The following is a 14,287-nucleotide window of genomic DNA, read 5'->3' on the forward strand; positions in this document are numbered from 1 at the left end:
GTGAGAACTGGAATCACTCGGTTTCTATAGTGGCTCCTGATGTTAGGCATTTTTTTATAACCTTCCAATCTGCCATAGTCTTACCATTATCTTACAATTTCAACAACAGCAGTTTGCATTTATATAGTTCCTTTAACAAAGACAAGTGTCGAGTTTCTTCACAACAACATTATCTGGAATGGGGCTTGAACCCACAATTTTCTCCCAGGTGAACACTGAGCCATAGCTGCCAATGGAAATAAGACTAGAGGTGACAGCTCAGGCATCCTGTGAAAAGGTATGAAACAGACTAGGGTCAGTAACTTTCTCCCCACCCCTAAGCTTAGGGCTCATGGGATTGGGGAAAGTGGCAGATAGAGAATAATGTGGGAAAATGTGAAATTTGGTAGGAAGAGTGGGAGGAGAATACTTTTTAAAAAGTGAGGTACTTAGTAAATGGTGGTATTCAGAGAATTTGGCAATCCATTTACAAGGATCATTAAAGTTAACACGCCGGTACAGCAAGCAGTTAGGAAGGCAAATGGCATGTTAGCCTTTATTGCAAGAAGGTTGGAGTAGAAGAGTGAGCAAGTCTTGCTGTATTTATGGGGCTTCTATGAGACTGCATCTGGAGCGTTGTGTACAGTTTCGGTCTCCTTACTAAAGAAGGGATATGTTAGTCTTAGAGAGGGTGCAGCAAAGACTCACTAGAATGATTCCCAAATGAGAAGGCTGTCCTATGTTGAGCCTATATTGTCTGAATTTCATAAAAATGAAAGACTACTTCGTTGGAACATGTAAAATTCTCAGGGGGCTTGACCGGGTAAATGCTGGGCCTGTTTCCCTTGGATGGAGAGTTTCACATAAGGTGTTATTATCTCAGGATAAGGGGTTGATTATTTAGGACTGAGATGAGGAAACATTTCTTCACTCGGTGGGTTTTGAGTCTGCAGCACTTCTTACTCCAGAGGATTGTGGACGCTTAATTGATGAGTACATTAAAGACTGAGATTGATTGATAGATTTCTGGGTACTAAGGGAACAAGGTATAGGGTGGGAAAATGGAGTTGAGACAGAAGATCAACTATGATCTTATTGAATGGCGGAGCAGGCTTAAGGGGCCTTGCAGTCGAGTCTTGCTACTATTTTCTTTGTTCTTGTGTAATGGCACGAATTATTTAACTTCACTTTCTACTTTCTCCTTCAGCCTACACCAATGATCCTCCAGTATAGCGTGAAGGAGAAACGAGGAAGGTGAAAGCATGAGACGGACGAACAACTCATCTGGCATATCGAATCTCACTGTCACTTTTTTTAAAAAAAAAAACAGGCATACTGAGCAAGGCTGGGTGGGGACCATTAATCCCTACCTGCATCTGTATAGCCTGTGTATCTCCAACTACTGAATAGACTGTGATCAACCAGCTTGGTTCTGCTCGTAACTTTAAAGTAACTCCTTCTCTGTAGCCTGGTGGCAGTTTGTGAAAGAGCCAAGTGCTCTGATTGTTGCCTCTCTTCTCCTGACCTCTGAAGGTGCTAAGGCTTGCTGGTCATTTTAGTTCCCTCCAATCAGCATGGGCTGACCTTTTCAAAAGTGGAGGGTATTAAAGATGAACTTGTTGTCACCACCACCCGCCCCCCCCCCCCCCCCCCCCCCCCTCCCAGCCCCCGACACACACACACACGCAGATGTTTCATCTCACCTCATGCCTTTCCCAAAAACTAGCCATTTGCTACAGCAAGGGACTTTTTTCAACCCCAGCCACTACCCTGAGCCACAACAGCTCATGCAAGGTGTTGGATGAAACCTGGGCCCTCACCTGCTATATGTGGCTCCGTGCAAAACCGTCAAGGAAAGCCAGCCCTGGCTGCCAATAATACAGATTGCATAGTTTGCTTATTTATTTCCTTTTTTTTTCTGGTGAGGATATCTAAAGAAATTTTCAGCAAAATTTGCACTAATAGATATTATTTAAAAAAGCCATTCTATGAAATGATAACTGTATTTGTGTGTCCCAAGCAAGTATTGGGGTCTTTTTAGGAGGAGGGAGTTTTATATATTATTTAAAGCCCCTGTAATTGATACCACCTTTGGGTGGAAATTGAAATCTATTTCTTTTGCCTCTGCAGTTAATTTTTGCAGTGTTGTAACAACGGTAATTGCTCTACTTCAAAATATTCCTTTGTTTTTAAAGGGCATTGAAGAGTGTGTATTTCTGCAACTTGTGTAAAGTTTTGTTTTGTACTATTGTAAACTTTTGGATTTCTTAAAACATTCAGTGCCTCTATGTAAATTGCAAAAGTGAAAATGGTATTGACCTTGGAATCTAAATAAATGGAATTTTGAGTTTTATTTTCTCCCCAACCTGAATTTCTTCCCCCTTCACCCCTCATTCCCAACCCCAAACAGGATGGGCATTGACTCCAACCAGTTTAAGGTCTAATATACTTTACCCTAGTGGCCATTCTTCATGGATATGCCTGGGCAGTGAATGTTGGCAGTGGCATTTGGCCAATTCAGAAGGAGTGCACTGGAATGTTCTGATACATGGACCAATGAAATGTCATGAACAGCTACAGAAACTAATCAAAAAGGTTAATGGAATGTTGGTCTTTATATCTAGAGGACTTTAATACAAGTGGTCATGCTTCACCTCATGGACTGCGGTAGTTCAAGAAGGCAGCTCGCCACCATCTTCAAGGACAGTTAGGAGTGGACAATAAATGCTCGCATCCCCAATAATGAATTAAGGAGAAAAGGAAATTCACGAGCTGCTTCCTGTTGATTGTAAGCAACAACTATTCAGTGATTCCTGAGTGAAGCTTTAGAGCAAATCATCAGCGGCTTTTTATCATTGATCTATGTGCTCCCTGCCCTGGATGGAAGTACACCCAGATTCATTTCACACATCACAGTTGGGAGAGAAGGGATGTACGTCCCATCATTAGGGCCTACATGGCTGAAGGCAAAGCAGCCAATTGAGGTGTGATGGAAATCAGAAGTAGGAATAGGCCATTTAGCTCCTCGAGCCTGTGCTTGCATTTAACAAGGTTATGGGTGATCTGCAACCTAACTCTGTATACCTCCCTATACCTCATAGCACTTCATACCTTAAGAGATTGACTGGCTAATATAATCTGTTTTAGAATTAACCACTGATCCAACATCAAATCCCCTTTATGAAAGAGTTCCAAAATTCTGCCACACTTTGCATGAAGAAGTGTTGATGGATTTCATTTCTGAAAAGTCTGGCTATACTAGACTATTCCCCATAGTCCTGGACTTCCCCTTTATATCTCAAACTTTGATCAAACAATAGAATCACTCAGCATAGAAGGAGGCCATTCGACTGTGCTCACTCTCTTTAAAAGCAATTCCCCATCCTGTTCACCTGCCCTTTCCCATTGCCTGCAATTTTTTTCTCTTCAAGTTCTTATCCAATTCCCTTTTGAATGTCAAGATTTGAATCTGAATCAATCTTGCTCTTACCCTCACCATTTGCTCCATAAGAAAAGTTCTCTGGTTTCTAATCTATCCACCGATGCAAAGAATTTCTCCCTATCTACTCTGCTTAGACCCCTCATGATTTTGAACACCTCAATCAAATCTCTTCACAATCTTTTCTGAAGACAATAACCCCAGCTTCTCCATTCTATCAACATAACTAAGGTCCCTCATCCCTGAGATCATTCTTATAAATCTTTTCTGCAACCTCTTTAAAGCCTTCACACCCTTCCTAAAGTGTGGTACACGTTTTGGACCACACTCCAAATGCTGCAGCTGAGGCCGAACCAGCGTGTTATAAAAGTTCATGACTTCCTTGCTTTGTACGATATGCCTCTATTTATAAATCCCAGGATCCCATATGCCTTTTTAACCACTCCCTCAGCTTGTCCTGTTACCTCAACAATTTGTGCATATATACCCCTCGGTCTCTCTTCCTGCACTTCTTCAGAATTGTATCCTTTATATTCCCTCTCCTCATTCTTCCTACCAAAATGCATCATTTCTCACCTCTTCGCATTAAACTCCATCTGCCATGTGTCCTATTTCATCAAACTGTGTATGTCCTCTTGAAGCGTGGTCCTAGTACCAACCCCTCGGGAACCCCACTACATACCATCCTCCAGTCTGAAAAACACCACCACACACTTCCTGTCACTCAACCAACTTTTTATCCATGCTGCCACTGTCCTTTTGTGGGCTTCAGCTTTACTGGCATATCTATTATGTGACACTTCATCAAGTGCCTTTTGGAAGTCCACATACATCACATCAGCTACATGACGTCATCAATGCTCTGTTGCTTCATCAAAATATTCAATTAAGTCAGTTAAACACTATTTGCCTTTAACAAATTTGTGATAGATTTCCTTAATTCATCCACACTTTCCCCAGTGTTGGTTAATCATGCCTGGGTTATCATTTTTAAAAGTTTTTCGCCACTGACGTTAAACTGACTAGCCTGTAATTGCTGGGATTATCCTTGCGTGCTTTTTTTGAACAATGTAATTTTCGATTACTCTGGCACCCCTCCTCTACGTAAGGAAGTTCGGAAAGGTTGTGGCTTGTCCCTCTGCAATTTCCTCCTTTATTTTCCTACCCTCAACTGCATCCCACTAGGTCCTGATGACTTACGAACTTTAAATACAGCAAGCCTTGCTGGTACCTCCTCTTAACCAATCTTTAATATATATATCCATTATCTCAACTATCTCCTCTTGCACTTACTTCAGCATTTTCTTCCTTGGTAAAGAAAGGTGCAAAGTACTCATTTAGTACTTCAGCCATGCCCTCTACCTCCATGCACCAATCCCCCTTTTTGGTGCTTGTCGATCCCACTGCTCCTCCTCCTACCTTTTTGGTAATTATATATGCCTATCGAAGACATTTTGAATTCCCCTCTCTGTTATCTGACCCCCTCCTGCCTTAATTCCGCTTTCACTTCACTTCTGAACTTTCCATATTCAACCTGATTCTTGCTGTATTATCAACCTGATATCTACCATACTCACCCTTTTTCACCATCATCTTGCTCTCTCTTCAGTCATCCAGTGAACTCTGGTTTTGTTTGTCCTAACTTCCCCCTTGGGAATGCACCTTATCTATAGTTGATCCATCTCCGCTTGAAAGGCAGACTATTGTTCTGTTAGTTTCGCCTTCCAACCTTTGATTCCAATTTACCTGGGCCAGACATGTTTTCATCCCACTGAAATCAGCCCTCCTCCAATTAATTATTTTTATTCCATTTGCTCCTTTGTCCTTTTCCATAGCTAATTTAAATCTTTTGAAGCTGCAATCACTGTTCCCTTCCTCTCACTTTATCTACTTAACTCACTTCATCCCCCAGAGCTAAGTCCAGCAGTGCAGTCTTCCTCAGTGGGCCAGCATACTAACAAGAAAATTCTCTTGAACACACTTCAGAAATTCTTTGCCCTATCATCCCTTTACATTTAATGTCCCCCATTATAACTGCCCTATAGTTTTTTCACCTCTGTAATTTTCCTGCAAATTTGCTCCCCTATATCTTTCCTTCTAATCGGTTGTCAATGGAATACACACATTTGTTTAATGTTACCTCTATTGTTTTGTAGCTCTAATCAAATAGATTCTGTCTTTAACCTCTCTAGGTCATTCTCCTTCTTCAGTACTGCAATACCCTCCTTAATCAATATTACCAACTTTCCCCCTCATATCTTTTCTGAACACCTTGTACCCAGGAGTATGTAGTACCTAATCCTGTCCTTTCATGAGCCAGGTCTCCGTAACCGTCACAGCATCATATTTCCACGTGGTTATCTGAGTCTGCAGCTTATTTATTGTCTTGTACATTCACATCCATGCATAATAAACTCAATTTAGACCTGATTGCTTTCCCTTTTTCTCTGACTGTACCTATTACCTTGTTATTTCTTATCCTAGTACTATCTGTCTCTCCTTTGTGCACTCTGTTTCTCATTTCACTTAATGCTGCACTCTGGTTCCCATCCTTCTACAAGTTAGTTTAAACTCTCCTCAACAACTGCAAGGTCATTGTTTCCAGGTTTGTTGAGGTGCAACCTGTACAGCTGTCACTTACCCCAGAATTGGTCCAAACATCCCAGGAATCTAAACTCCTCCCTCCTGCACCATCTCCCCAGCCATAAATTCATCTTCTTTATCCTCTTATTTCTATATTCACTTGCAAGTGGCAAGGGAAGCCAGATAGTGATATAATACAGTTAGATTTAGCATCATTATGGAAAAGGACAAAGAAGGAGTAAAAGTTCTAAACTGGGGGAAGACATATTTTACAAAGCTGAGAGGTGAGCTGGCGAAAGTGATTGGATACAGCTACTAGAAGGAAAATGTGTTAAATCAATGGGAGGTGAACAAAAGCAAGATTCTATGGGCACAGTGTAGACATGTCCCCACAAAGATAAAGAGTGGCACTGCCAAATCTAGTGCCCTCTGGTTATCCAGAAGTATACAGGCCAAGATAAAGCAGAAAAAGAAAGCTTATGACAGTCAAAAAAAATCAACACTTTAAAAAGCCCAGAAGAGTATAGAAAGTATAGGGATGAAGTAAAATGGAAGTTAGAAAAGCAAAGAGGATACGAAAAAATTTCGGCAGGTAAACTCAGAAGAAAATCCTAAAATCAGCACATTTAGAGACGAAAGCAAGAGAATAACCAAGGAAAAGGGAGGGCCTATCAGAGATGTACATGGTAACTTGTGGGCTGATGCAGAAGACATGGGTAGGGTTCTCAGTGAGTACTTTGTCTCTGTCTTCATTAAGGAGAGGGATGATGCAGACATTCGAGTTAATGAGGAGGAGTGTGAAATATTAGATACAATAAGCATAATGAGAGGAGAAGTACTGGAGGGACCACCATCCTTGAAGATGGATAAATCACCAGGGCTAGATGGATTGTATCCCAGGCTGTTGAAGGAAGCCAGGGAGGAAATAACGGATGCTCTGAGGATCATTTTCCAATCCTCACTAGATACAGGCGAGGTCTCAGAGGACTGGAGGTCTGCGAACGTTGTGCTGTTATTTCAAAAGGGTCCAAGGGATAGGCCATAAAATTATAGGCCGGTCAGTCTGACTTCAGTGGTGGACGAATTATTGGAAAAAATTCTGAGAGACAGGATGAACTGTCACTTAGGAAGGCACAGATTGATCAGGGATAGTCAGCATAGTTTTAGGAGAAGATTGTGTTTTACTAAATAGAATTTTTTGAGGAAGTAACAAGGAAGATTGATGAGGATAGTGTAGTGGATGTTGTCCACATGGATTTCAGTAAGGCATTTGACAAGGTCCCACATGGCAGACTGGTCAGGAAAGTGAAAGTGGGTTACAGGGGAAGGTGGCAGGTTGGATCCAAAATTGGTTCCGTGATAGGAAACAAATGGTAATGGTCAATGGATGTTTTTGTGAATGGAAAATGGTTTCCAGTGGTGTTCCACAGGGCTCAGTGTTGGGACCCTTGTTGTTTGTTGTATATATTAATGATTTAGACATAATTGTGGAAGGGAAGGTTGGGAAATTTGCAGTGTAGTTGATAGTGAAGAGGATACCTGTCAGCTCCAGAATGATATCAATGGTTTGGTTGAGCAGGTGGAAAAGTGGAAAATGGAATTCAACCCAGAAAAGTGTGAGGTAATGCATTTGGGAAGGGCAAACAAAGCAAGGGAATGCTTAATAAGATGGGAGTTATTGAGAGGTGTTGTGGAAGTGAGAGACCTTGGAGTGCATGTCCATAGGTCCTTGAAGGTGGCAGGAAATGTGGACAAGGTGGTCAAGAAAGCATAAGGAATGCTTTCCTTTATTGGGCGAGGTATTGAATACAAAATCAAGGATGTAATGATAGAACTATATAAAATGCTGGTTAGGCCACAGCTTGAACTTCGTGTACAATTCTGGTCACCACATTACAGGAAGGACATAATTGCTCTGGAGAGAGTGCAGAGGAGGTTTACAAGAATGTTGCCAAAGCTTGAAAATTGCACCAATGAGGCAAGACTGGATAGGCTGGGGTTGTTTTCCTTAGAACAGAGGAGGCCAAGGGGTGACCTAATTGAGGTGTGTAAAATTATAAAAGACCAAGATAGGGTAGATAAGAAAGTCTTGTGTCCTGCAGCTGAGGGGTCAATTACCAGTTGGCATGGATTTAAGGTGATTGGTAGAAGGATTAGAGGGGATATGAGGAAAAACTTTTTCACCCAGAGGGTGGTGGGCATCAGGAATTCACTGCCTAAGTTGGTGGTTGAAACACTCAACTCATTAAAAAGGTACCTGGATCTGCATCTGAAGTGCTGTAACCTGCAAGGCTACGGACCAAGTGCTGGAAAATGAGATTAAAATGAGTGGCTAGTTTCTTTTTTCTCTTTCTGGCCAACGCAGACCCAATGGGCTGAATGGCCTCTTTCTGCACTGTAACTTTTCTACGGCTCTATGGTTAGTACATTTGAGGTTCTGCTTGCTGGTCTCTTTCCTAGCCCCCTAAAATCTACCTGAGGACCTTAACTCCCACCTACTTATGTCATTAGTACCACTATGACCACGTCCCTGTGCTCTTCACCCTCCCTCCTCCGGGTCCGCTGCAGAGCCACTCTGTGACATCACTGACATCAGCATGGAGGTAACATTCCATCCTCGATTCAAGTCTACAGCCACAGAAACACTTGTTTGTTCCCCAAATAATAGAATCCCCTAGCATTATTGCTTTCCTAATCTTCCTCCTGCCCCATTGTATAGCTAAGCCAACAGTATCTGCACTCCCCAGATGGGAACATCATTTTTACCAATATTCAGAACTAAATACTGGTTGGAGAATGAGATACTCTCATGGGACCCCTGCTGTACCGGCTTAGTCCTCCTTGACTGTCTCACAGTCATCCACTCCCTGTCAGGCTGAACAGCGACCTCATCCAGAAATATGCTATCCACATAGCTCTCAGCCTCACAGATGTGCTTTAGTGATGCAAGTGGCTGCTCAAGATCCTAAACGTGGATCTCAAGCAGGTCCAGCTGGTGACACTTCCTCTACATGTGGTTGTCAAGACTTCTTTTGGACTTCTCACGTGGAATGGGATGTGCATTCGAGGAGCCTGAGGCAGCCTGCCACGCCTCCATTTATTAGACTAACTAAACTTAACAGAAGTAAACTAAACTTAACTCCCCAATTCTGGCCTCTTGAGAACCCCTAATTGCCATCCCTCCATTGTTGAACATGAGAAATAGGAATATACTATGTGGCTACATCGAGCCTGCTCTAAGGGTGGCATTGCTTTCAGCTGCCAAGGCCCTTAGCTCTGGAATTCCCTCCCCAAACCTTTCTACGTCACTACTCTCTCCTTTAAGATTCTCCTTAAAACCTAATCTTTGACCATGCTTTTGGCCATTTATTCCAATATAGCCTTGTGTGTTTTGGTGTCAAGTTTTCTTTACCATTTCAGTCAAGTGCTTTGGGATGTTAAAGATGCTATATAAATGCTAGCTGTTGCTGGCACATGTCAGGTGATACACATCGCCTAATGTGGATATCTGTTTCACAGAGAAATAACATATAAACATGCAGACCAAATTCATCAACAGCTTGTTTAAACAGAACCACAATGTCTGTAGTCTCTATTTGATTTGTATGAAGTCACCCATTACCCTTGTCACTTACAGGCATTTGTAAAAAGAAAAAGGAAAGGTTTGCATTTATAAAGGGCCCATCATGGCCACAGCACATCCCAAAGCGCTTTACAGACAATGAAGCACTTCTCGATGTGTGGTCACCAGTGTAACATACATATGGAAAAGAAATATGGATCCTTGCTATTTCTTACCATTGCCAATGTGCACAAAAAGCAATATGATAAATGACTAGATTATGCTTTTAGTGATTGGCCTGAACACCAAGGAGAATTCCTCTGCTCTTCTTTGAAATTATGGAATTCACCTCAGTGTGCAAAGGGGGACTTGGCTTGACATCTCATCTGAAATACATGCCCTTTGACAGTGCAGCATACCCTCATTACTGCACTGGATGTATCAGATTTGTTTGTGGGCTCAAGTCTCTACAGTGAAACTTGAACCCATAGCCTTCTGCTTCAGAGGCATGATAGCTGCCACTAAACCATGATGAACAGCTTGCAAGAGAAACACTTACCTGTTAGCTGAGGCTGGTGTCTTATGCTCTGTACTGCTCTGGTCAATGTCTTCTAGTGTTATCCTCTTTTGCACTCACACTGTTGCATCTGAACTCCCTCCAGAATCTATTGTTTGCCCTTTCCTATTTCTCAATTACGTGTTGCACCTGTGATACTGTGTTCAAGCAGGTTCCAGATGTACATTGACCACACCCAGCTCTATCTCATGATCACCTCTCTCGCTGCTTCCACCATCTTTGGGTTAACTGACTGCTTCTGCGACATCCAACACTGTATGAGCGGAAATTTCCTCCAATATTGGGAAGATTGAAGCCATCGTCTTCAGGCCCCATTACGAACTCTGTTCCCTAGCCGCCATCTCCATCCCTCTGAGGGTGAACCAGATCGTTCACAACTTTGGTCTCTTATTTTAGCTGAAGATGAGATTTTGCCCACGTATTTTGACCGAGATCACCTATTTCTACATCTGTAACAGTGACCGATTCGGCTCGAATCCCACCTCTGTAAGAGTGCCCAATTCAGCTCGATTTCCATCTCTCTGACAGTGCCAGATTCGGCTTGATTTGCACCTTTGTAACATTGCCCGATACGGCTCGATTTCCACCTTTGTAACAGTGCCCGATTTGGCGCAATTTCCACGTCTGTAACAGTGCCCGATATAGCTCAATTTCGACCTCTGTAACAGTGCCCGATTCAGCTCGATTTCCACCTTTGTAACAGTGCCCGATTCAGCTCGATTTCCACCTTTGTAACATTGCCCGATTTGGGCTCAATTTCCCCCTCTGTAACGGTGCCCAATTTGGCTCGATTTCCACCTCTGTAACGTTGCCCGATTCGGCTCGAATTCCACCTTTGTAACAGTGCCCGATTCGGCTTGAATTCCACCTTTGTAATGGTACCCGATTCGGCTTGATTTCCACCTTTGTAACAGTGCCCGATTCGGCTTGATTTCCACCTCTGTAGCATTGCCTAATCTGGCTCAATTTCCACCTCTGTAACAGTGCCCGATTTAGCTCGCTTTCCAGCTGTATAACAGTGCCCGATTTGGCCCAATTTCCAACTTTGTAACATTGCCCGATTCAGCTCGATTTCCACCTCTGTAACAGTGCCCCATTCAGCTCGATTTCCACCTCTGTAATAGTGCCCGATTCAGCTTGATTTCCACTTGTATAACAGTGCCCACTTCGGCCCAATTTCCACCTCTGTAACAGTGACCAATTCGGCTCAATTGCTCGATTCCCACCTCTGTAGCAGTGCCCGATTTGGCTCGATTTCCACCTCTGTAACAGTGCCCGATTCGGCTTGATTTCCACCTCTGTAACAGTGCCCCATTCAGCTCGATTTCCACCTCTGTAATAGTGCCCGATTCGGCTCGATTTCCACTTGTAAAGCAGTGGCTGATTCGGCGCAATTTCCACCTCTGTAACAGTGCCCGATTCGGCTCGATTGCTCAATTCCCACCTCTGTAGCAGTGCTCGATTTGGCTCGATTTCCACCTCTGTAGCAGTGCCCGATTCAGCTTGATTTCCACCTCTGTAGCAGTGCCTAATCCGGCCCAATTTCCACCTCTGTAACAGTGCCCCATTCGGCTCAATTTCCACCTCTATAACAGTGCCCACTTGAGCTCAATTTCCACCTCTGTAACGTTGCACCAATTGGCTTGATTTCCACCTCTGTAATATTGCCCCATTCGGCTTGATTTCCACCTCTGTAACAGTGCACGTTTCGGCTCGATTTCCACCTCTGTAACAGTGCCCCATTCGGCTCGATTTCCACCTCTGTAACAGTGCCCCATTCGGCTCGATTTCCACCTCTGTAACAGTGCCCGATTCGGCTCGATTTCCACCTCTGTAACAGTGCCCCATTTGGCTCAATTTCTCCCTCTAATGGTACCCGATTCGGCTCAATTTTCACCTCTGTAACAGTGCCCGATTTAGCTTGATTTCCATCTGATTAACAGTGCCCGATTGGCCCAATTTCCACCTCTGAAACAGTGCCTGATTTGGCACGATTTCCAACTCTGTAGCAGTGCCCAATTCGGCTCGATTTCCACCTCTGTTGCAGTGCCACATTCGGCTCGAGGTCCACCTCTGTAACAGTGCCCGATTCGGCTTGATTTCCGCTTGTATAACAGTGCCCACTCCGGCCCAATTTCCACCTCTGTAACAGTGAACAATTCGGCTCAATTGCTCGATTTCCACCTCTGTAACAGTGCCCGATTTGGCTCGATTTCCACCTCAGTAACAGTGCCTGATTCGGCTCGATTTCCACTTGTAAAGCAGTGCCTGCTTCGGCCCAATTTCCACCTCTGTAACAGTGCCCGATTTGGCTCAATTTCCACCTCTGTAACAGTGCCCGATTCGGCTCAATTTCCACCTCTGTAACAGTGCCCGATTCGGCTCGATTTCCATCTATATAACAGTGCCCAATTTGGCTCGATTTCCACCCCTGTAACAGTGCCCAATTCGGCTCGATTTCCACTTGTAAAGCAGTGCCTGCTTCGGCCCAATTTCCACCTCTGTAACAGTGCCCGATTTGGCTCGATTTCCACCTCTATAACATTGCTCAATTCAGCTTGATTTTCACCTCTGTAACAGTGCCCGATTCGGCACAATTTCCACCTCTGTAACAGTGCCCGATTCGGCTCGATTTCCACCTCTGTAACAGTGCCCGATTCGGCACAATTTCCACCTCTGTAACAGTGCCCGATTCGGCTCGATTTCCACTTGTATAACACTACCCAATTTAGCTCGATTTCCACCTCTGTAACAGTGCCCGATTCGGCTCGATTTCCACCTCTGTAACAGTGCCCCATTCGGCTCGATCTCCACCTCTGTAACATTGCCCGATTCGGCTCAATTTCCACCTCTGTAACATTGCCCCAATTGGCTCGATTTCAACCTCTGTAACATTGTTCCATTTGGCTCGATTTCAACCTCTGTAACAGTGCCCGATTAAGCTCAATTTCCTCCTTTGTAACAGTGCCCGATTCAGCTCGATTTGCACCTCGGTAACAGTGCTCGATTTGGCTCGATTTCCAACTCTGTAGCAGTGCCCGATTCGGCTCAATTTCCACCTCTGTAACAGTGCCCGATTCGGCTCGATTTCCATCTATATAACAGTGCCCAATTTGGCTCGATTTCCACCCCTGTAACAGTGCCCAATTCGGCTCGATTTCCACTTGGAAAGCAGTGCCTGCTTCGGCCCAATTTCCACCTCTGTAACAGTGCCCGATTTGGCTCGATTTCCACCTCTATAACATTGCCCAATTCAGCTTGATTTTCACCTCTGTAACAGTGCCCGATTCGGCATAATTTCCACCTCTGTAACAGTGCCCGATTCGACTCGATTTCCACCTCTGTAACAGTGCCCGATTCGGCACAATTTCCACCTCTGTAACAGTGCCCGATTCGGCTCGATTTCCACCTCTGTAACAGTGCCCCATTCGGCTCGATCTCCACCTCTGTAACATTGCCCGATTCGGCTCGATTTCCACCTCTGTAACAGTGCCCCATTCGGCTCGATCTCCACCTCTGTAACATTGCCCGATTCGGCTCAATTTCCACCTCTGTAACATTGCCCCAATTGGCTCGATTTCAACCTCTGTAACATTGTCCCATTCGGCTCGATTTCAACTTCTGTAACAGTGCCCGATTAAGCTCAATTTCCTCCTTTGTAACAGTGCCCGATTCAGCTCGATTTGCACCTCGGTAACAGTGCTCGATTTGGCTCGATTTCCAACTCTGTAGCAGTGCCCGATTCGGCTCGATTTCCACCTCTGTAACATTGTCCCATTGGGCTCGATTTCCACCTCTGTAACAGTGCCCGATTCGGCTTGATTTCCAACTCTGTAACAGTGCCCGATTCGGCTTGATTTCCACCTCTGTTGCAGTGCCACATTCGGCCCGATTTCCACCTCTGTAACTGTGACCAATTCGGCTCAAATGCTCGATTTCCACCTCTGTAACAGTGCCCGATTTGGCTCGATTTCCACCTCTGTAACAGTGACCAATTTGGCTTGATTGCTCGATTTCCACCTCTGTAACAGTGACCAATTCGGCTCGAATTCTACCTCTGTATCTGTGCCCCATTCAGCTCAATTTCCACCTCAGTAACAGTGCCAGATTTGGCCCAATTTCCAACTTGGCAACATTGCCCAATTCG

At 44.1% G+C, this 14,287-nt stretch overlaps 1 protein-coding gene across 2 annotated transcripts in view; it reads left to right on the top strand.

Moving 5' to 3' along the window:
• pcgf1 (polycomb group ring finger 1) overlaps positions 1 to 1,616 on the top strand; it is a 45,629-nt gene extending 44,013 nt beyond the window's left edge. For both annotated transcript variants that reach the window (XM_041201297.1, XM_041201306.1), the window contains one exon: positions 1,187 to 1,616. In XM_041201297.1, the coding sequence (XP_041057231.1) occupies positions 1,187 to 1,237 (51 nt within the window). In that variant the 3' untranslated portion in view covers positions 1,238 to 1,616. The remainder of the gene's footprint in view (positions 1 to 1,186) is intronic.
• Positions 1,617 to 14,287: the final 12,671 nt, after the last annotated feature.

Source organism: Carcharodon carcharias, chromosome 1 (genome assembly GCF_017639515.1).
Source record: "Carcharodon carcharias isolate sCarCar2 chromosome 1, sCarCar2.pri, whole genome shotgun sequence".
Lineage (NCBI taxonomy): Eukaryota > Metazoa > Chordata > Chondrichthyes > Lamniformes > Lamnidae > Carcharodon > Carcharodon carcharias.